At 35.1% G+C, this 18,252-nt stretch overlaps 1 protein-coding gene across 1 annotated transcript in view; it reads right to left on the reverse strand.

Annotated features, from left to right (window-relative positions):
• Nucleotides 1–1,332: 1,332 nt before the first annotated feature.
• The window catches only part of Sugt1 (SGT1 assembly cochaperone of MIS12 kinetochore complex), a 37,939-nt gene continuing 21,019 nt past the window's right edge, over nt 1,333–18,252 (reverse strand). The window contains exons 11-13 of the mRNA XM_087197305.1: nt 8,749–8,839; nt 4,753–4,934; nt 1,333–1,458 (exon numbers count right to left, since the gene is read on the reverse strand). Coding sequence (XP_087053431.1) covers nt 1,357–1,458; nt 4,753–4,934; nt 8,749–8,839 — 375 coding nt within the window. The 3' untranslated portion in view covers nt 1,333–1,356. The remainder of the gene's footprint in view (nt 1,459–4,752; nt 4,935–8,748; nt 8,840–18,252) is intronic.

The following is an 18,252-nucleotide window of genomic DNA, read 5'->3' on the forward strand; positions in this document are numbered from 1 at the left end:
AAAGAAAGTTAATTACATAACACTTCTTTCAAATTTCAAAACTGTCTATGAGCTCAGCATTCAACCATTTCATAATTCTTTTATGAATGTTAACTTTCTCTGCTACATTATCATCTCTTTGAAATTAATGATCATGTATTTTTGTTTTTATATTCCCACTAATATCCATAGATTTCAGGCAGAGTAAATACTAAACACATACATATTAACTTACTCTTGAAGTTGGCACCATCAACCAGTTAAATTAATGTAATCATAGGGATTTTAAATAGTATTTTTTTCTCAGGACCGGAAATCGAACTCAGGACCTTACATTTGCCAGGCAGGCACAGGGCGCCACTGAGCTACATCTCTGGCCCTAATCATAGGGATTTGAGAACCAAGATTTTCTAATAATGATAAGAATTCCACCACTGGTGTAACTTTAGGAATCCTACTGCCGCAAAAGAAACGAGAAGCATTGCTTCTCGGCCTTTTGGCTAAGATCAAGTGATGCAAGAAGCAGAGATGGACTTTCCTAGATCTTCTGCCTCATCTTCACAGATTTTTAACATAGTTAAATTTGCAGTGTTCTGGAACGCACAAATCTGTTTTTGCTTGATGTGGTGACGCATGCCTATAACCCTGGCACTTGGGAGATTGAGGCGAGAGGACTGCTGTGAGTTCAAGACCAGCCTGGGCTACACAGTGAGTTCAAAGCTAGCCTGAATTACACAGCGAGAATCTGTCTCAAAAAAACAAAATCTGTTTTTTATACAGGAATTTGGAAGTTAGGTCCAAAATCTCAGTGAAATTACAAATTACAAAATTTTTCCACAGAAGGAACTAAATGGCAACTTTCTTTGATAATTTCTCAGTTCTCACTAAAAACTTAAGAAAAAGGTAAATAAACCAAACTTTATAGAAAAATTGTATTTACAACTCCATTCAAAAGCAGTTTTTAAAAGCAAACACAGTATAACACTGAAGTTGAAAAATTTATGTTCAACCAAAGCTGTCAGGTCTAATAAATTATTAACAGAATACTGCATCAAAAATAAGGCAATAACCCAAAATATGCCATTAAGGAGTTTTCCACTCCCACAACCAGAGAGAATTAATCTATCTAGTAGCAAATGATATTTCATTAGTTTCAGCATGTCTGAAATCCTTGAGGACAGAAGTGCTAAAAATGTGATCTTCATCCTTCATGAGACTTTGAACAACTGGAGGAAAATAATTTCTACAGCATAAAAGGTAAAGAGGTATCAATCATCTTTCAAAAAGATACTCAGTGTTCAAATTCAAGAATGCAATATCAATACAGAATGGGCATTAGGTGAATATACGCAATACAGTGATAGCAAATTAATTTATTTAGTATTTTTTCCATTCCATATCATCAGGAGGATTGATTTCAACTTTCCTTTTACCTACATCAGACCAGTTGGTACTCAAAACTGTACCACCAGACTCCATCTGCAATTAAAAAAAAAAGAAAAAAGGTTAATTCCTGGACACTATAACCAAAATAGAATATTTTCCTTAAAATGTTCCAACCAGAGTCCCAAATATATGTAGTTGGATATGCCTCAAATAAACTTAGAACAATTCTTTTAATCTTAAGACATTCTAGAAAGGTTAATAAGTTCCATAAACTATGAAAAGGAAATTCCAGAATACTTTTGTAGGCATATCATGACAATGCCATTTCAAGCATCATGCTCACCTCTGCTAATCAGCATATAACTATGTGTAGAAAAATACCTTCCAATGAAAATGAGATGGGCTCCCCCCTAAATTATGTTTAATCTTTTTTTGTTAAAGACAGTAAAGACCAGACAAAATACCAGTTAAACAGGGTCTTAAGGACCCCTACTTAAGGCTCCCTCTGTATACATTCAAGTTTACTCTGAAAATTTAAAAATAAAAAATCAAGGCACATAAATACAGGTACACGAACTCAGTGTCTCAGTGATGAACTGGTCATCTACTTACCATCTACTGAATATTCCACCCACCAATAACCCTACCATATTCATAGTCACATGCAAGCCATATAAAGAATGATGCTTTGGACAACAACAAAATGTATATATAATACCATACTGTAAGATTTTGGAATGAAAAATTCCTATCTCCTATGTCTTAGCCATCATAACATTACTACATGATACATACTCGTGTTTATGGTGACGCTGGGGTGAAGAAACTTACTCTGTTGCCAGTCATATTAAGAGCATAACACATACAATTACATACAGTACAAAACACTTGGTAATAATCAACTGTTGCAGGTTTATATATTTAATCAACTTTAAAATTTTAATTAGACTTTAAAGTTTACTTCTCTACTTTAAAAAAGTTTACTATAAAAAAATACAACATATTACACATGTAGCAGCCTTATATGCAATGTGCTAGGCTCAGTTCCCACAACACAATTAACAAAAAAAGGGAGGTTACATCAGGCAATTGACCTCTACCATCTAGGTTGTATAAATACACTTAGTGTTACATAACAATGAAAATCATCCAATGATGCATTCATTTCTCAGAACATGTCCCATTTTTAAGTGACCCATAACTATATACTGAAAAATAAAATATTTCTGGACATTTATCATCTTGATGCAATAAAAGCTCACTGACTTAGATTATAACAAAGAACAGTGTGAATTATTAGAATCTAAACATTTTAAAATAATCAGCTGTTACTGCTAAATACAAAACATTACATACCCTGCTCTTACACTATTTCAATATAATCCCGAGTGCTCTGCCAAACTCTTACATGGGTTCCTTTCCATGGGATCCTCTTATCCTAGTTCTTTTCATTCCTTATTCTCCAAACATGAAATGTCAGCACATTTCAGTAGCCTTTGTTGACTCTCAAATTAGGGCTCTACTCCTTTAGTGTCTGTCTTCTGTGTAAGCATAATTACTATTAATATGATATGTATCACACTGCACTGTTGCAATTTAAGGGTTTGCCTTCTTATATTCACTTGCTATCTTTGATGGGAACTAAAGCGGAGAGCTCTTCAAGAGAAAGGAATATATTTTCCTAATATAATAATCCCTTGATATTCATGGAGGATTGGTTCTAGGTACCATCTTCCCATACCAAAATCTGCAAGTGCTCTAAGTTCCTCACATAAAATGGTGTAGTATCTGCATATAACCTATGACTTATCCTCCCATATACTCTTGTTATCTCTAAATTACGTATAATACCTAATACAATGTAAATGTTATTTAATTACTATTATTATTCAGGCAATGACAAGAAAAAATCTGTTTTTGTCTATTCAGTACAGATTCAATTTTTTCCCCTAATATTTCAGATCCACAGTTGGCTGAATCTGTGAAAACAGAACCGAAGGATAAGGAGCTGAATGTATTTATATCCTGGATCTAAGCACGTGGTATGGTACATGGTAGGCATCAAATAAAAATGACTGAATTAAATGTGACAATGCTATAAAATAAAACAACCTTCAGAGGGCCCTTAGTTACAAACTGAAAGAAGTGAATTTAATTTATAATCAAGTTGTATTCATCAATGACACTACTTTCTCCCCCTTTAGAGTGCAGTACAATTCAGCATTTCCCCCTATTTTGTATATGTCGGTCTTAACCCAATTAGACTGGGACATCATAGAGGACAGTGCTATTTTGTTTCTTTTGTTTTCCCACAAAACAGAAGCAAGTCCATGGTATGTTTAAGGTCAATGTTTCCACACACATAGCTTGCTTTATGGGTATATACAGTTCACCTACAATCATCAAAGTTTCTGCTTGGAAATTAATCCATTCTTTAATGCATCTTTGATTTAACACATTATTTTGTTAGCACACTTTCAAAAGTCAACAGTAAGTCTGATTTTCCTTTTGGGATAACTGAGTAGATGTGTTTTTCCTGGTAAAAGTCAAATGACTACATCAAATAATCTACAAAGTTATACAGTGATGAATTATCATGAAAAACTCAGAGCTCGAGGTCTAATTCAGGTAGTAATCATCCCACCCTAGCAAGACTGAATTTTCCTCCTCAGCAGAGAAATTATTAAACGAATGACTAATTAATGTGCACCTTCTATTAACCAAATACAGTTGAGGACATCATTCTAGAAGGTAAACAACAGAAACTCATTCAGCTACTGTGATTCAACAAAGATAATTCCCTTTCAGTCACTGTAACACTGACATTTCTTAGCCTTCCAACTTCAAACTCATTAAATAAATAGAAATATTATGTATCAGAATAAACCACTTGTTTCTTATCTCTTTTACTGAGTTTTCAAAACTTCTTTTGGGGGGAGGGATAGTATGGGGGATTGAATTCAAGACCATGGCACTGAGCTGCATCCCTTTTTGAGACAGGGCCTTATTAGCTTCACCCAGGCTGGGCTCAAACATGTGATCCTCCAGAGTGCTGGGATTACAGTCAAGTATTTCCAACTTTTTCAACAATTACTCTAAGTTTACACCAAGGGAAAACTGTTCAAAGCCTTTTCAAAAAGGTCTCTCAGCTAGCTGGATGTGGTGGCACATGCCTGTAATCCCAGCACTCAGGAGGCTGAGGCTGGAGGATTGAGGTAAGTTTGAGGCCAGCCTGGGCTACATAGTGAGTTCAAGGCCAGCGTGAACTACACAGTGAGACCCTGTCTCAAAAAAAAAAAAAAAAAGTCTCTCAACTACCTACTTACTATTTCTTTAAGTGTCTGAAATTCACTTCCATAATATTAAAAATAAAGCTTATGTTCTTACAAATGATTTGTTCATGGCACGTTTGACTTCATCAGAGCCATCTGAATAGATCTGCTGAAATAACTTGTTTAAAGCTGCATCACCCTCCAACTTCTCATTCTTTTCTTCTTCTTTGATCTCACCAACCAATTTATCCCAATTTCTTGTATAATGAGATGATGACGGATATAGGTTCTTTACATCTAAAGAAGTGAAAATGGCACAGGTAATTACTCAACATGTTTTGATTATGTCAATAACATAAACTTTGTGACCATGGTGCACAAAACAGCCTAACAAGCTGAATTTCATGTTTGGGATCGAACTTGGGACCTTGAGCTTGCGAGGAAGGCAGCAGTGGCACCACTGAGCTAAATCCCTGGCCCTGCAATAAGTGTCTTTTTGATACATACGTAAGTAACTAGATTTACACTTCTAAAAACCGAATCAACATAATGTAAATTCTAGGACTTCCTAAATAATTCAAATACTATATGATACAAATAATGATACAAATAATTTAAAAGTACAAGTTTTTTTAAAAGGATGCTACCTTAAGAAATTTCTCTTTTAAATAATACTTTAATATTAAAAATGCAGCTTTTCTGAGGTAAAATTTCTTTCAGAACACAGAAAAACTGAAAATATAATCACCCAATGCCACAACAGCCAAGACTCTACCCTCTACCCACATTAAAAATATGATCGCTTCAACAGAATAAGGAGTTAATAAAATTGAAATACACTGCACTTGATGCCCATATTATGCATAGAGTACTTGAAAGTAACTATATATAAGTTATATATTCAGTATAGAAAAGAATATTTGTAGGGAACATTGCTTCCAGACAGGCCCCTGGATCAGGGGTTCAGGGCAGTGCCAGCACTGCCCCAATACTAAGAGAATGAGGATTTTGGCACACAGATAACTCAAAAAATAACAAACTGACCTAGTAGGTCTACGAGGCTGCTCTGTACATTGTCCAAAAAAATAAGACAATGGCCACAAATGTGAGGTACATATATAATTTTTAAATTTCTAATAGTATGTTACTAAAAAGAACCAGGTGAAGCATATTTTAATAATTTCATTTAACCTAGGATATCAAAAATAGTATCTTTTCAGGCCGGGGATTGAGCTCAGTGGTTCCGCTGCCTGCCTCGCAAGCAGCTCCCAAGCACAAGTTCCCAAGTTCGATCCCCAGTACCAAAAACATAAAAAATAAACAAATAAATAGTATCTTTTCAACATGAGGTCAACCTAAAGATATTAAAACATTTTATATTCTTTTTTCATATAAATCTTCAAAATTGGTATGTATTTTACACTTTAGCACAACTCAATGCAGACTAGTCATATTTCCAGTGCTTAATAGGTCTATGTGGTCAACAGCTCCTATACTGGACAATACAGCTGTAGTGCTTTAAAAAATACTTGATTAGAAATTTGTCAGTATATGAGGGCTCATTAACAATAATGTAAATATTCCTCCTCTAGTAACCCACTTTGTATTCCTTTCTCAAAAGAGATGAGAAACTACTCAACACTAATTACGTTTTCCACCTTTTCTCTTCATCTATTATAAATCAACTTTCTTCCTGCCTATCCTCCCATCAAGGCAAAAAAAAAAAAAAAAAACCCAAAAGACACTGCACTGTTTTAATCAGGGCATTATGTTGTTTTGAAAAGTCCTATTTGCCTTCTACTGTACTAGAAATCTTTGTGTATTTCCACTAATAACTAAGGAAAACAAAAACTGCATGCCATGGTTAAGTTAAGAGCCTGGGAAACATGGATTTAATTAATCCTAGGCTGAATCCCAGAAAGGGTAGGAATAGAGGTTTTAATCTCCATTTTACAGATAAGAAAGCTGACTCAGGTTGAGTGACTTGCCCTCATCTATAGTTTCCAGTTTGTAGTACACAAGAATATGACAAGCATTATTAACTCTTTATAAAAACTAACAGGACAGGAGCAATAGCATTTTGAATATCTAGGGTACTGAGTTTAGGAAAAACTTACTAGCTGTAACGTTGAAACACACTGAAATTTAATCTCAGGAAAATTTTAACTGAGGATAGCAGGTGAATTGCAGAGAGCTAAGTAAGCTAACTTCCTTGTTCATTCACTATAATACCAAGTAACTGCAGACACTCATGTCAGCAGAGACCATTTCCATTGTTAGAAAATACAGCAACAAGCAGTATCATAGATGGAGTTAAAAAAAGAATGAGACCCACATCCTGAAGACCTGGGTTTTCATCCTAAACAATGAAATCTGTTGGGTGATCTTGAGCAAGATGATTAACCTTTCTGAGCCTGAGTAAAATAGAGGGAGTAATACTGGGTTGCGCATTATATAAGACTACTGTTAGAACTGAAATATTACATTTAAAGTGCCTCTTAAAAAAACCTTTGCACTATATAAAAACTTGAGCTCCAAAATCTCTGGGTATCAATTGCAAGAGAAGCACATAATATTTTTAACTATGTCTTTGAAACACCCTCTAGAAATATTTCAGTCCTTAAATATCACCTGTTGGCAAGAGGAGTGCAAGCTCGAGCCAACTTAGCAAACTTAGCAAGACCTTATCTCAAAATGAAAAAGTTTTAGCTCAGTGGTTCTGCCGCCTGCTCCGCAAGTGCAGGGACCCGAGTTCGATCCCCGGTACCAAAAAAAACAGAAAAAAAGAAAAAATTTTAAGAAGGAGCTGCGTTTGGTAGAAGGTATCTGTAATACCAGCACTCTGGGAGGCTAAGGCAGGAGGATAGCAGGTTCAGCTTAGCAAAACTGCGTCTCAAATAAAAAGAGCTGAGAGTTATATAACTATGCAAAGGCCTTGGGTTCAATACCTAGTACCACAAAACTCGGCTGGTGTCTATATTCTGACTTTACAAATTATACTACAGACTAGTTAAGATGCTATCATTGGGGGAAGCTGGGTGAAGGGTACATGGGAATCTTGTTTGGCAACTTCTATGTGCAACTAAAAATACTAAACAAATTCAAACACACATATGAATGACCTGCTGAATAACTTATTTTCTGAAAGTTGCCATAAGCAAATGTTTTGTTATAGAACAAGGTAGTCAAAATCTGAAAGTAGCTGAGACACGTTAGCTTCTTTCAGTCATTACATCAGAGCATTAAAATCAAACATCTCTCTCCATTCATTAATGAGACTATTAAGCAAAACACATTCTTATAGTTCTTAAGAGTATCCTCCAGATTAATTATTCCATTAGAAAAATGCTTATCTACTTATTGCATGTGCTTAAAATTGACCCCAAACACAAGACTGTTCATCCCTTAAGTGGTCATACAATTAACTGCTAGTTTTCTATTCTCCTAGGCTTTCCTTAGGCACTTTACCTATTTGTGTCCATCTGTAAATTATCAATATAATAACATGGGGCTAAAAACCTTACCCTGTGAAGCCTGAAATTCCAGGAAATCAGAGTTGACAATTGGTACAAGGAACAAACAGAATAAAGGAGGAATGTATCTGCAAAGCAAACTAATTTAGAATCCAAAAAGAAGCATTGAGGGACTGGGGATTTAGCGCAGTGGTTCCGCTGCCTGCCTCACAAGCACAAGGTCCCAAGTTCGATCCCCAGTACCAAAAAAAAAAAAATCAAAAAGAAGCATCGAAAAGGCCAACACAACAATCTCAACTGTCATAAACTAATACGATAAACACCCCAATTCCTCTGGCATCTTGCTGCCATTCATTTGTATTCTTTTTTTTTTTTTTTTTTGGCACTGGGGATTGATCTCAGGACCTTGCCCGGTACCACTGAGTTAAATTCCTGGCCCTCATTTGTATTCTTAGTTTAAGACTTAGAATATTCAAAAGAAAGGCTACTTTGTATTCATTATAGGGCAACCTTATTTTACTCCATGTAACTTATTTTAGAAACATAAATAATGAAAGTAGAAAGAATGCTCATCACTATTTAATTTCAACTACACAACCCAGTATGAATTTAAAGTTCATCAAGGCTAGAAAACAAACCTGCTATGAACTGTTTTGATGTAGGCACATCTCCTTGACCCTCTAGCTTTTCCCATCTCACAGCCTCTGGCTTTTTCATTTTAATTTCAATCTGGAGGAAACACCAAACACTATCCATTATTCAATGTGAAATACATAAAACAGTAAAAATGCAATTTTCTTAAGTCATCAAAGTTTTATAAAAATTAATAAGTGTTTCTGACAGTTTCCTTAAATTATACAAGGTTAAATTTGAAGAATCATGAAACATTTTGTTTGTTAAAATTCACCATTCAAAAAACAACATAACTATTATATAAGCTATAATTAAGAGTCTTTTTTTAATTTTTAATTTTTATTAGTACATGCTTGCAGTACATAATGATTACACTCATCATGGGAAGTTGGTACATGTACATAGGATATCTTAATTCTTTCTATAGCCCCCCCCTTCCCCCTCCATCTCTTGGCTCTTGGCCCCCTTCCCATTTGCAAAAACAAAACAAAACAAAAAGGCAAAAGCTTATTTTTCTTCCAAGCAGTGTTCTCAATGTCTTAAGACACTGTTGGTTAAAGGGGAAAGCTGGTACAGACATCTAATGAGTAAAGACCAAAGGATGCCACTAAACATTCTACAATGGACTGGGCAATCCCTTAAAACAAAATTGTCCAGGCTGGGGATTTAGCTCAGTAGTTCCGCCACCTGCCTTGCAAGCACAAGGTCCTGAGTTCAACCCCTGATACCAAAAAAAAAAAACAAAAACAAAATTGTCCAGTCCAAATGTCAATAATGCCAACACTGAGTAGCCCTGTTCAATAGGAATTTCTATATTCACATATGCATCAACATGTTTTAATAGACATCCCATCACCACTGAGGATCAAACTCAGGACCTTGCGCTTGTGAGGCAGATGTGGTGCCACTGAGCTACATCCCCAACCCCTGTATTAATGTGTTTTAGAGTAATCTGTTCCACTGTATAAAAATAATAAAACTAATGCTAACATTTTTACAATTCATTCAACAAATAACTACAAGTTGAGAGTCCCTTTCCTGAAATCCTTGGGACTTACTAATATTGTCCTAAAATTTAAAAGTGCATCTTGCTCCTTTTTTACTCTTTTGGGAATGAGAGTAGGAAAAACGTGTGTATAACATCATACTCAACCCAGCCACAGGCTACCCTATATTCACACCTCTTGTTCCTTTACTATGTACTCTCTATAAAAAGTTCCTTGCTTCACCTTAAATGTGGAACAGACTAGTAGTCTCATCTACTAAAAGCCACTATAACCTAATTGTGCAGTATGAACAATAAAGCCTTTAATAAAGCCAGTCGAAGCTCTTAGCAACAACCTGCAACTGAGACAAGCTGACCTGAACCTGAAATTATATTTAATCTATTCATTAAAATAGGTGTATGTAATAAGCCATTTAAAGCAGTTTTTAAAAAGGTAAAAAGGTGGGGGTGGGAGAGGACTAATTTCTGTGAATTCCTTTTTATACCGTCTCCACTTTCAATGCTTATAATATATACTTTTAAAAATGAAGTTTTAAGTCTTGATATTTCTAGCAGATACTTCTAGAACTGCCAGTCCAATTTCAGAGATTTTTATTGCAACCATTAATAAGCCATTCTATTTTCATTTAAGTAAAAAATACTTTAGAGCTCAACTTAAAACTCTAGTAGTTTGCTTGAATATTGCTCTCATATGTACAAGGAGGCCTTTCAAGGAACCATAATGTCCCAAAGCAGTATCTACAGGTTATTAGTAAGAATCTCTACTGTGCTAGATGATTAGTTCTTGACATTATACAGTATGTACTAACATCTACCTCTGAGGTCTCCTCTGCATAAGAGAACTTATTAATTTTTCCTAATGAGAAGGACTTCAGATTTAAACAGAAGCCATTATTACTCCCGTAAGCAATCACGGCATGCAGACACCACTTTAAGTGTAAGAGCCCACTTAGCAGCCACTTGTGGTGGAGCATACAGTACCTATAATCCTAGCACTCTGGGAAGCTGATACAGGAGCATTACAGTTTGAGCCCAGTCTGGGAAACTTAACAAGACCATGTCTCAAAATAAAAATAAAAAAGCTGGGGATACATTTCAGTGCAATCTCATTCTACACTACAGATTGGCAAGGAAAAAGATCTTTTCCAGTCTAAAGAGCTGTACCAATTTAATGGCAAACTTTTGAGAACAACATGCTTCAAGGCTGCAGGCATTAAATAGTTGTTCCCCTTCTTCAGAATGTAGACTTGCAACATTCTCTTACTCAATCTTTTGCACATTTAATTGGTATATCAACCCTTCTGTATGATCGTAGATCAGTAGCTCTATTTTCCTGAGGCCAGATTGCTGTATCTACCTTCTTTACTTTTACATTCAAATTATTTTATAATCTTTTCCTTTATTTATTTGGCGGGGGGGGGGGGATGGAACTCAGGACCTTGCACTTGCAAAGCAGGTGGTAGCATCACTGAGCTATATCCCTGGCTGTTTTGTTTAGTTTTTGAGACAAGGTCTCACTATGTAGCCAGGCTGGCCTCAAATGCATGGCAATCCTCCTGCCTCCACCTCCCAAGTACTGAGATTACAGGGGCGTCGCCATGCCCAGCATTATAATCGTATTTAAAATCCAAAAGATAGCAAAACATATTTTTAACTACTTAATTCACATATTTACTAAATGCCTACTCTGAGCCAGGCACTGTGCTGGTACACAGCTTTTATTCTTGAAGAGAAAATAGTCACACAACAAAAAAATTCCAATATATATATTCCACTGTGGATTCTGTATTGTGTTACACCTATCTACTGAGAAACAGCTAGATAACCAGAAGGAAGTATACTAAAAAATCATTAGAGGTAGACGGGCATGGTGGCCCATGCCTGTAATTCCAGCACTCTGGGAAGCTGAGGCAGGAGGATTTTAAGCTCGAACCCGGCCTGGGAAATACAGCAAGACCCTGACTCAAAATGAAAAACAGAAAAAGGGTTGAGGATGTAGCTCAATGAAAAAGCCCTGGCTTCAGCCCCCAATATCACACACACCAAAAAAAAAAAAGGCATCAGTGATGACTTTCTCAGCTCCTCTATACTATTTCCAAATTTTCTGATTTGCATTTATTGCTTTTATAACCTTTATAAAAATCTAAACAATCAGGATAAAATAATAGTAGTAACAGTTATTGAGCACTTACTGTGTTAAATGCTTCCCATATATCATCTTTAACAGAATCACCCTACAAAAGGAGACTACTATCCATATTTTAGAAATAAAGAAACCAACACATGGGATAATGTGCTTGAAGTGTCTCTTCAGCTGAAAGTTTTACTTATTTCTTCATAAATAAGCAGGATTTAAGAACCAGGCAAAAATCATCAGAAGTATAATTACAAGAGTCAAAATAATGTCCTTTGTTGAATATAAAACTACAAGTAAGTAATCTCAGTGAGCCTAAGTTTCTCTTATGAAATAGAAATAACAGAGCTTGTCTCATACAGAGTTCTTAGTATTATATAAGATCATATATGAAAAGAATATAGTACTATCTAGAAAATCACTAACAGTACTATCATCGGTATCTTAATGATAATCATCTGGAAAAACCTGGGCAAATTACTCAACACCTCTGGGTTTGGTTTCTCTACCTCTAAAATAGGGATAAAAATACCTACACCATGCAATAATCGTAAAAATTACATGAGATAATTCACAGTACAGTCCCTGGCATATGATAACCCATCAATAAAATTAACTACTATAGTTCCCCACAGAACAACAATGTAGGGCTTAAATAGTAACAGACAGCACAGGGGACAATGAGATACTCTGCTAGAGAATACAAGGGGCAGGAAACAAACAGCCATGAATGACTAACTGTAAAAGTAGCTACAGATAAAATATATGGTAAAATTTTTTTTTAGAATATATGAATGTTAATAGAAAAGATAGTAAGAAAACATTCTAAGACCTACAATTTGTGTTTAACCACAACTAATTAAAGCACAAGAGAATACTTCGCTATTATCCCTACCACTGTATCAAAAAGCAAAACACAATCAAACCTCCCACATTTACACATTCAGATAAGCAATAGCATGACACTCAGAAACCCTCATCTATTACATTATCATAGATTTTTCTATATATTTCTATTCTATGAATATTGAGAAAGCAAACTGACTCTAAAACTTCCAACTTTTACTGGGTGAAGTGGGGACAAAGGGACAATATCTCCAAGTAAAGATATGCATTTGAATTTTTCAGGATTCTGGGCCTTCATGTTATACTTTATATTATATAGTACAGAAAAAGTACTCACAACTAAAAAAAGAACATTTTCATTAGGTGACATTTACCACCCAAAGGATTAAAAACTCTAATTCGTATACAGAATAAATATTAATCTTTCAAATAACTATTTCACAGAACAGCTGCCATAAAAGCCACAATCCTGAGATTGTATAATGTTGTCATGAATTTAACAAGCTGAAACAAAAGAAACATAAGTTTCTTAATTTTAAAAAATGGATTAATAGGCTGATAATGAAAGCTACTATTCAGTAAATGCTAGCAATAACTATCAGAAACACTGAAAAAATATGAAATCTGGCTTGGAAAAACACTATATTGTGAAATATCTACTTACAATTGCTATTTTGTTACTTTAAATGTTCTAGCTCTTTATTTTCACCACAAATTATATTTCACTCAACTTATTAGCACAACTAATGCCTACACACAGATATGCAACATGCATACAACCTTGAAGGTAGGGGGGAAAAAAAACAAAACACGATTTTCTAAACCAAAGAAACAGCACATCTAAGCCATAAATTTATATAATCATTCATTTTAAGCACATTTTCCTAAGGAAAATCCATCCTTTTCTCAATTCATGCAGATTCAAGACATGTGAATACATGAAACACAATCAAAGACATATGAATAGATGAAAAGCAAATTATTTCTGTACTTTTCTGTGCTAAATAAAAACCTCAACTGCCCATATTTTATTTTCAGCACTTTAAAACACTATCTCCCTCTGCTGCCCGAAAAGGGAAAGGATTCAAAGATTTCATCATTTATTTCCCTCAAGATGTAGTTATAAAAAAAATCCCTGTAATTTATTTTGCATGAAATACAAAAGTTCGTGGTTTACCAGTTATATATTTAAAATACAGAGATTACAGAATCAGAGCAAGAAAAAAAAAATCATCCTTTAGAATACAGCCAAGTTTTTCAATCAGGAATGTAGAAAAACCTAAGCAAAGTGGCACTAATTTTGGTTAGCAGTCGCAAATATAACCATGCCCCCTCAGATAGGCCAGATATAGACTCCAGAAACTATGAATTTAGGGAAAGCATTTTAAGCTCATGACCTTGGTTTTCTTTCCCCCTGTAAAACTTGGACCAAAAACATTCTGTCAACTTTGTAGGGTTAACAGAGGCCAATTTATATTCATTCACTAAACCAATAATGAGCACCCATTAAGTGCAATGCATAGGATGAGGGTTGCCAAATTTAGCAAATTAAAAAAATACAGGATGAAATACATTTATGGTAAGGAATTACTCATTGTTTACCTGAAATACAAACTTCCTATTTCAAACATTGTTGATCTAAAATAAAAGGCCTTAAGTCATTCATCCCCTAGTCACACAAATCAATTTACATTTAAATTACTTCAAATGGACACAGATTAAAAATCTCCACAGAGAAAATACCAAGCTCATAATTTTCTGGCTTGTGTTCCTCTCAAATCTACCTAACACTTTGTATTAGCTTATTCAAAATTCTTTTATTAAACAAATTCTACATTATGTGGATACGACCAATGACAACTGAAATCCTGGTAAAGATTTCTTCTTCTTTCTCACTTTCTATTGTCCCAAACAGCTCTGTTTTATGTATGGGACTCACAATTTGCCAGCTTTGTTCTTAGCAATATTCAAATAAATTTTTAAAAGGCAAATCCTTTTTAACTAGATGCAAAAAACTACCACTTCACTTTGTACTTCCTCCGCCAACCCTCTGCAGCTGTCCTTTTTGTACACTTAGTTACCATTCTTCATGACAGAGGTGGAACTTCATCCTATTTTATAATAAACTTCACATGTTCTTATAATTAAACATAAGAGTTAATAACATATTATATTGCAGGACCTGTAAAAAAAGGCGTAGTAATGGAAAAAGTATCTATGCCATTCATTCTAATTCACCATATATCTTCATGTAATTTCATCATACAAATTTTCATCTGCAAGGATTTGAGTGTTCATTTAGCCCACAATGTTTCAACTGCAAGAATTTCAGTGTTTATTTAGCTCATACCCTTCATTTTATAGGTGCTGAAAATTTAGTTCTATAGTCATTTTGTGACTAGATTAAATTCACAGGGCAAGCAAATGCCAGAGCCAGATTCAGACTTTCCAATTTTCAAATCAGTATTTATCCTACTAAATTACAATACTTCTGTAATTTTTTGAGTGATATTTAAAATATTCTGCTGTATACTTTCACTTTTTTGAAAATATAAAGGAATGTGAAAACTACAGTTATTCAAACTATTAATTTAAATTATTCATTAGTCTCTCAGATAAAGTAACTTAAAATTTGTTTTAACTAAAAATAAAATTAAAAAGTAGATTTTGAGAGTAGTTTGTATTTTTATTTATTTATTTATTTATTTTTTTAGTAACGGAGATCAAACTCGGGACCTTCTGCTTGTGAGGACCTTCCACTTGTGAGGCAGGTGGCGGCACCACTGAGCTAAATCCCCAGTAGTTTGTACTTTTAAATGAAGTAGGTTAAGAAAAATACTTGTACCTCAAATGGACCACACTAACAAGTTCTCAGAAGATATTTTATCAGTATCAAATCTTAAAGAGAAGTTGATAATTATGCTTATTTTTTCTTAGAATCTAGGAGGTAAAAACCACTGACATTCAAATTATCTTTCTTGTTTACTTGTCTCTTAATTTAAAGTATCTACAGATTCGATTTAGATTTAAAAGATCTACAGATTTGAGTAGCTGAGCGACCTCTGTCTGTGACAGGGCCTTCAGAAGCAGCCTCAGCCGTGGAGAGGACTAGACTCATGGGGTGTGAGGCAGGACAGGCTTTGAAAAGGATCCTGCCAGGATCCCAAGCTCCTAGGGCAGAGAAGGTGAGCCGGTCCCAGAACCCAGAAGGAAGCTCCCCCACCGCATTCCCAAGCTCCTAGGGCAGAGAAGCTGAGCTGGTCCCAGCACCTAGAAGGAAGCTCCCCCACTGCCATCCCAAGCCCCTAGGGCAGAGAAGCTGAGCTGGTCCCAGCACCTAGAAGGAAGCTCCCCCACTGCCATCCCAAGCTCCTAGAGCAGAGAAGGTGAGCCACACGGGTGCCAGAAGCAGCCCCCCACACACCGTGGAAATGAGGAGATACGTAAACAAGCCTCAAAAACAGACTTCTGGATCACCTACAGCAACCCCAAAGGGAAACGAGATGGAACAATCTGATACTCAACCACCTGGACTCTCTGAACTGGCAACAAAAGAGGATCTGGGAAAAATGAAATCAGAAATAATTACTCAGATAACAGCAAAGATTTTGCTCATGGTGTAAGACATGAATAATAAATCTAGAGAGGACACAGATAAAAAAATTGAGGATCTAAGGGACATGATGGAATCCCAACATAGGAAAGAAATGGAATCCATAGAACAGATGCAAACAGATTTCCAGGAGATTAAAAACTCCATCGAAAGTCTGCACAGCAGAATGAACCAATGTGAGGACAGAATTTCACATATAGAAGATAAGATTGCAATTAGTGACCAGGAAAAGAAAAATTGCTTTAAAATTGTAAAGGAACATGAGAAATCAATCCAGCAGCTGCTAGATGAATAACATAAGACTGACTGGAGTCAATGAAGAAAGAGAGAATGCAGATGACATAAAAAAACTGTTCACAGAAGTGATGGCAGAAAACTTCCCAAGGAGGGGGAAAGAACTTGACTATAGATAAGTGAGGCATATAGGACTCCAAATAGCCTTAATCAAAAAAAAATCTACACACAGGCATATAATAGTTAGGATTTCAGAAATCCAACAGAAGAATAAAATTCTACAAGCAGTGAGAGAAAAGAAACAAATCACATACAAAGGAAAGCCCATTAGAATCACAACAGACTTCTCAATGCAAACCCTCAAGGCAAGAAGAGCTTGGAGTGATGTATTTCAAGCCCTAAAGGAAAACAGCCTCTAACCCAGACTGATGTACCCTGCAAAACTATCTTTCAAAATTGATGGAGAAATAAGATACTTTCATGATAAAGAGCACCTCAGGAACTTCATGAATATTAAACCGGCACTCCAGAAAATTTTAGACAATACCCTAAGACAATGAGGATCACAACCCCAGGAAACCCAGCAGAATGAATCCATTGGGCGTGACAAATTAAACACAAAGGGGGAGAATCCAACAAAAAGAAAAAGGCATGACAAGGCTTTGAAAACTTTTAACTTCATCTCCCTAATGAGTATATAATTCAATCTTGTTATTGTACTGATTAGTATTTTTCTGATTCTAGAGTTGCACTCCTTTCCTTGTGCTGTACTGGCTATTTATCATCTTATGTCTACTTTTTAATTGGGTTGTCTATTAATGAGCTCTAAGAATTCTTTATATATTCTGGTCATAGGTTATATGCATTGGAAATATGGTCTAAGGACTACTTTTCATTTTAATGATGTCATTTAAAGTTCTAAATTTTGATGGAATCTCACTTATCAAGTTTTTTCTTTTATACATCATGTCTTTTGTACACAGGTAGTCCTTGCCTACCCTGAATTCATAAACATTTTCCCTTACAATTTCTTCTTAAAGTTTTATACTTTTAGGCTTTCATATTTAGGTTCATAGATCCCTTCAAGTTATTTTCATGTATGGAAATAAAGGGTTGTTAATTTTTTATTTACGGATATCAGGTGTTCTACTGCCATTTTCTGAAAACACTATCTCTTTCTCGGCTCTTGAATTGAGTTTATATTCTATAAAATGCTAATGTTAAATAATCTTTCAAAACTCAGTGGACCATGTATGTGTGGTTCTATTTCTAGATTCTGTTTTATTCAAATGATCTATATGTCTTTCCTTACACCAACACGGCCTTGATTACTGTAGCTTTAGAAGAAGTCTTAAAATTAGGTACTAAACGTCTTACAACTGTTTTGTTTTGTTTTTTTAACTTTTCTAGGTCCTTTGTACTCCTACATAACTTTTAAATTTCAATATCCAATTCTTCATTTACAGCAAGCATACACAGACCTGAATTTTTATATATATCTTGTGTTTTCTAATCCTGCTAAATTCAAGTACAAGTTCTAGGGGCTCCTAGAGATTTCTTAGTATTTTCTCTGTAGACGATCATTTCATCTACATATAAAGATTTTGCTTCTACCTTGCCAATCCTATCCTAATTGTGTCATTTTATTGCCAGACTATTTTGCTGGGGCCTAGGTT

Source organism: Heterocephalus glaber, unplaced genomic scaffold (genome assembly GCF_053883595.1).
Source record: "Heterocephalus glaber isolate CG9 unplaced genomic scaffold, H.glaber_assembly_v1.0 deba00001666, whole genome shotgun sequence".
NCBI lineage: Eukaryota > Metazoa > Chordata > Mammalia > Rodentia > Bathyergidae > Heterocephalus > Heterocephalus glaber.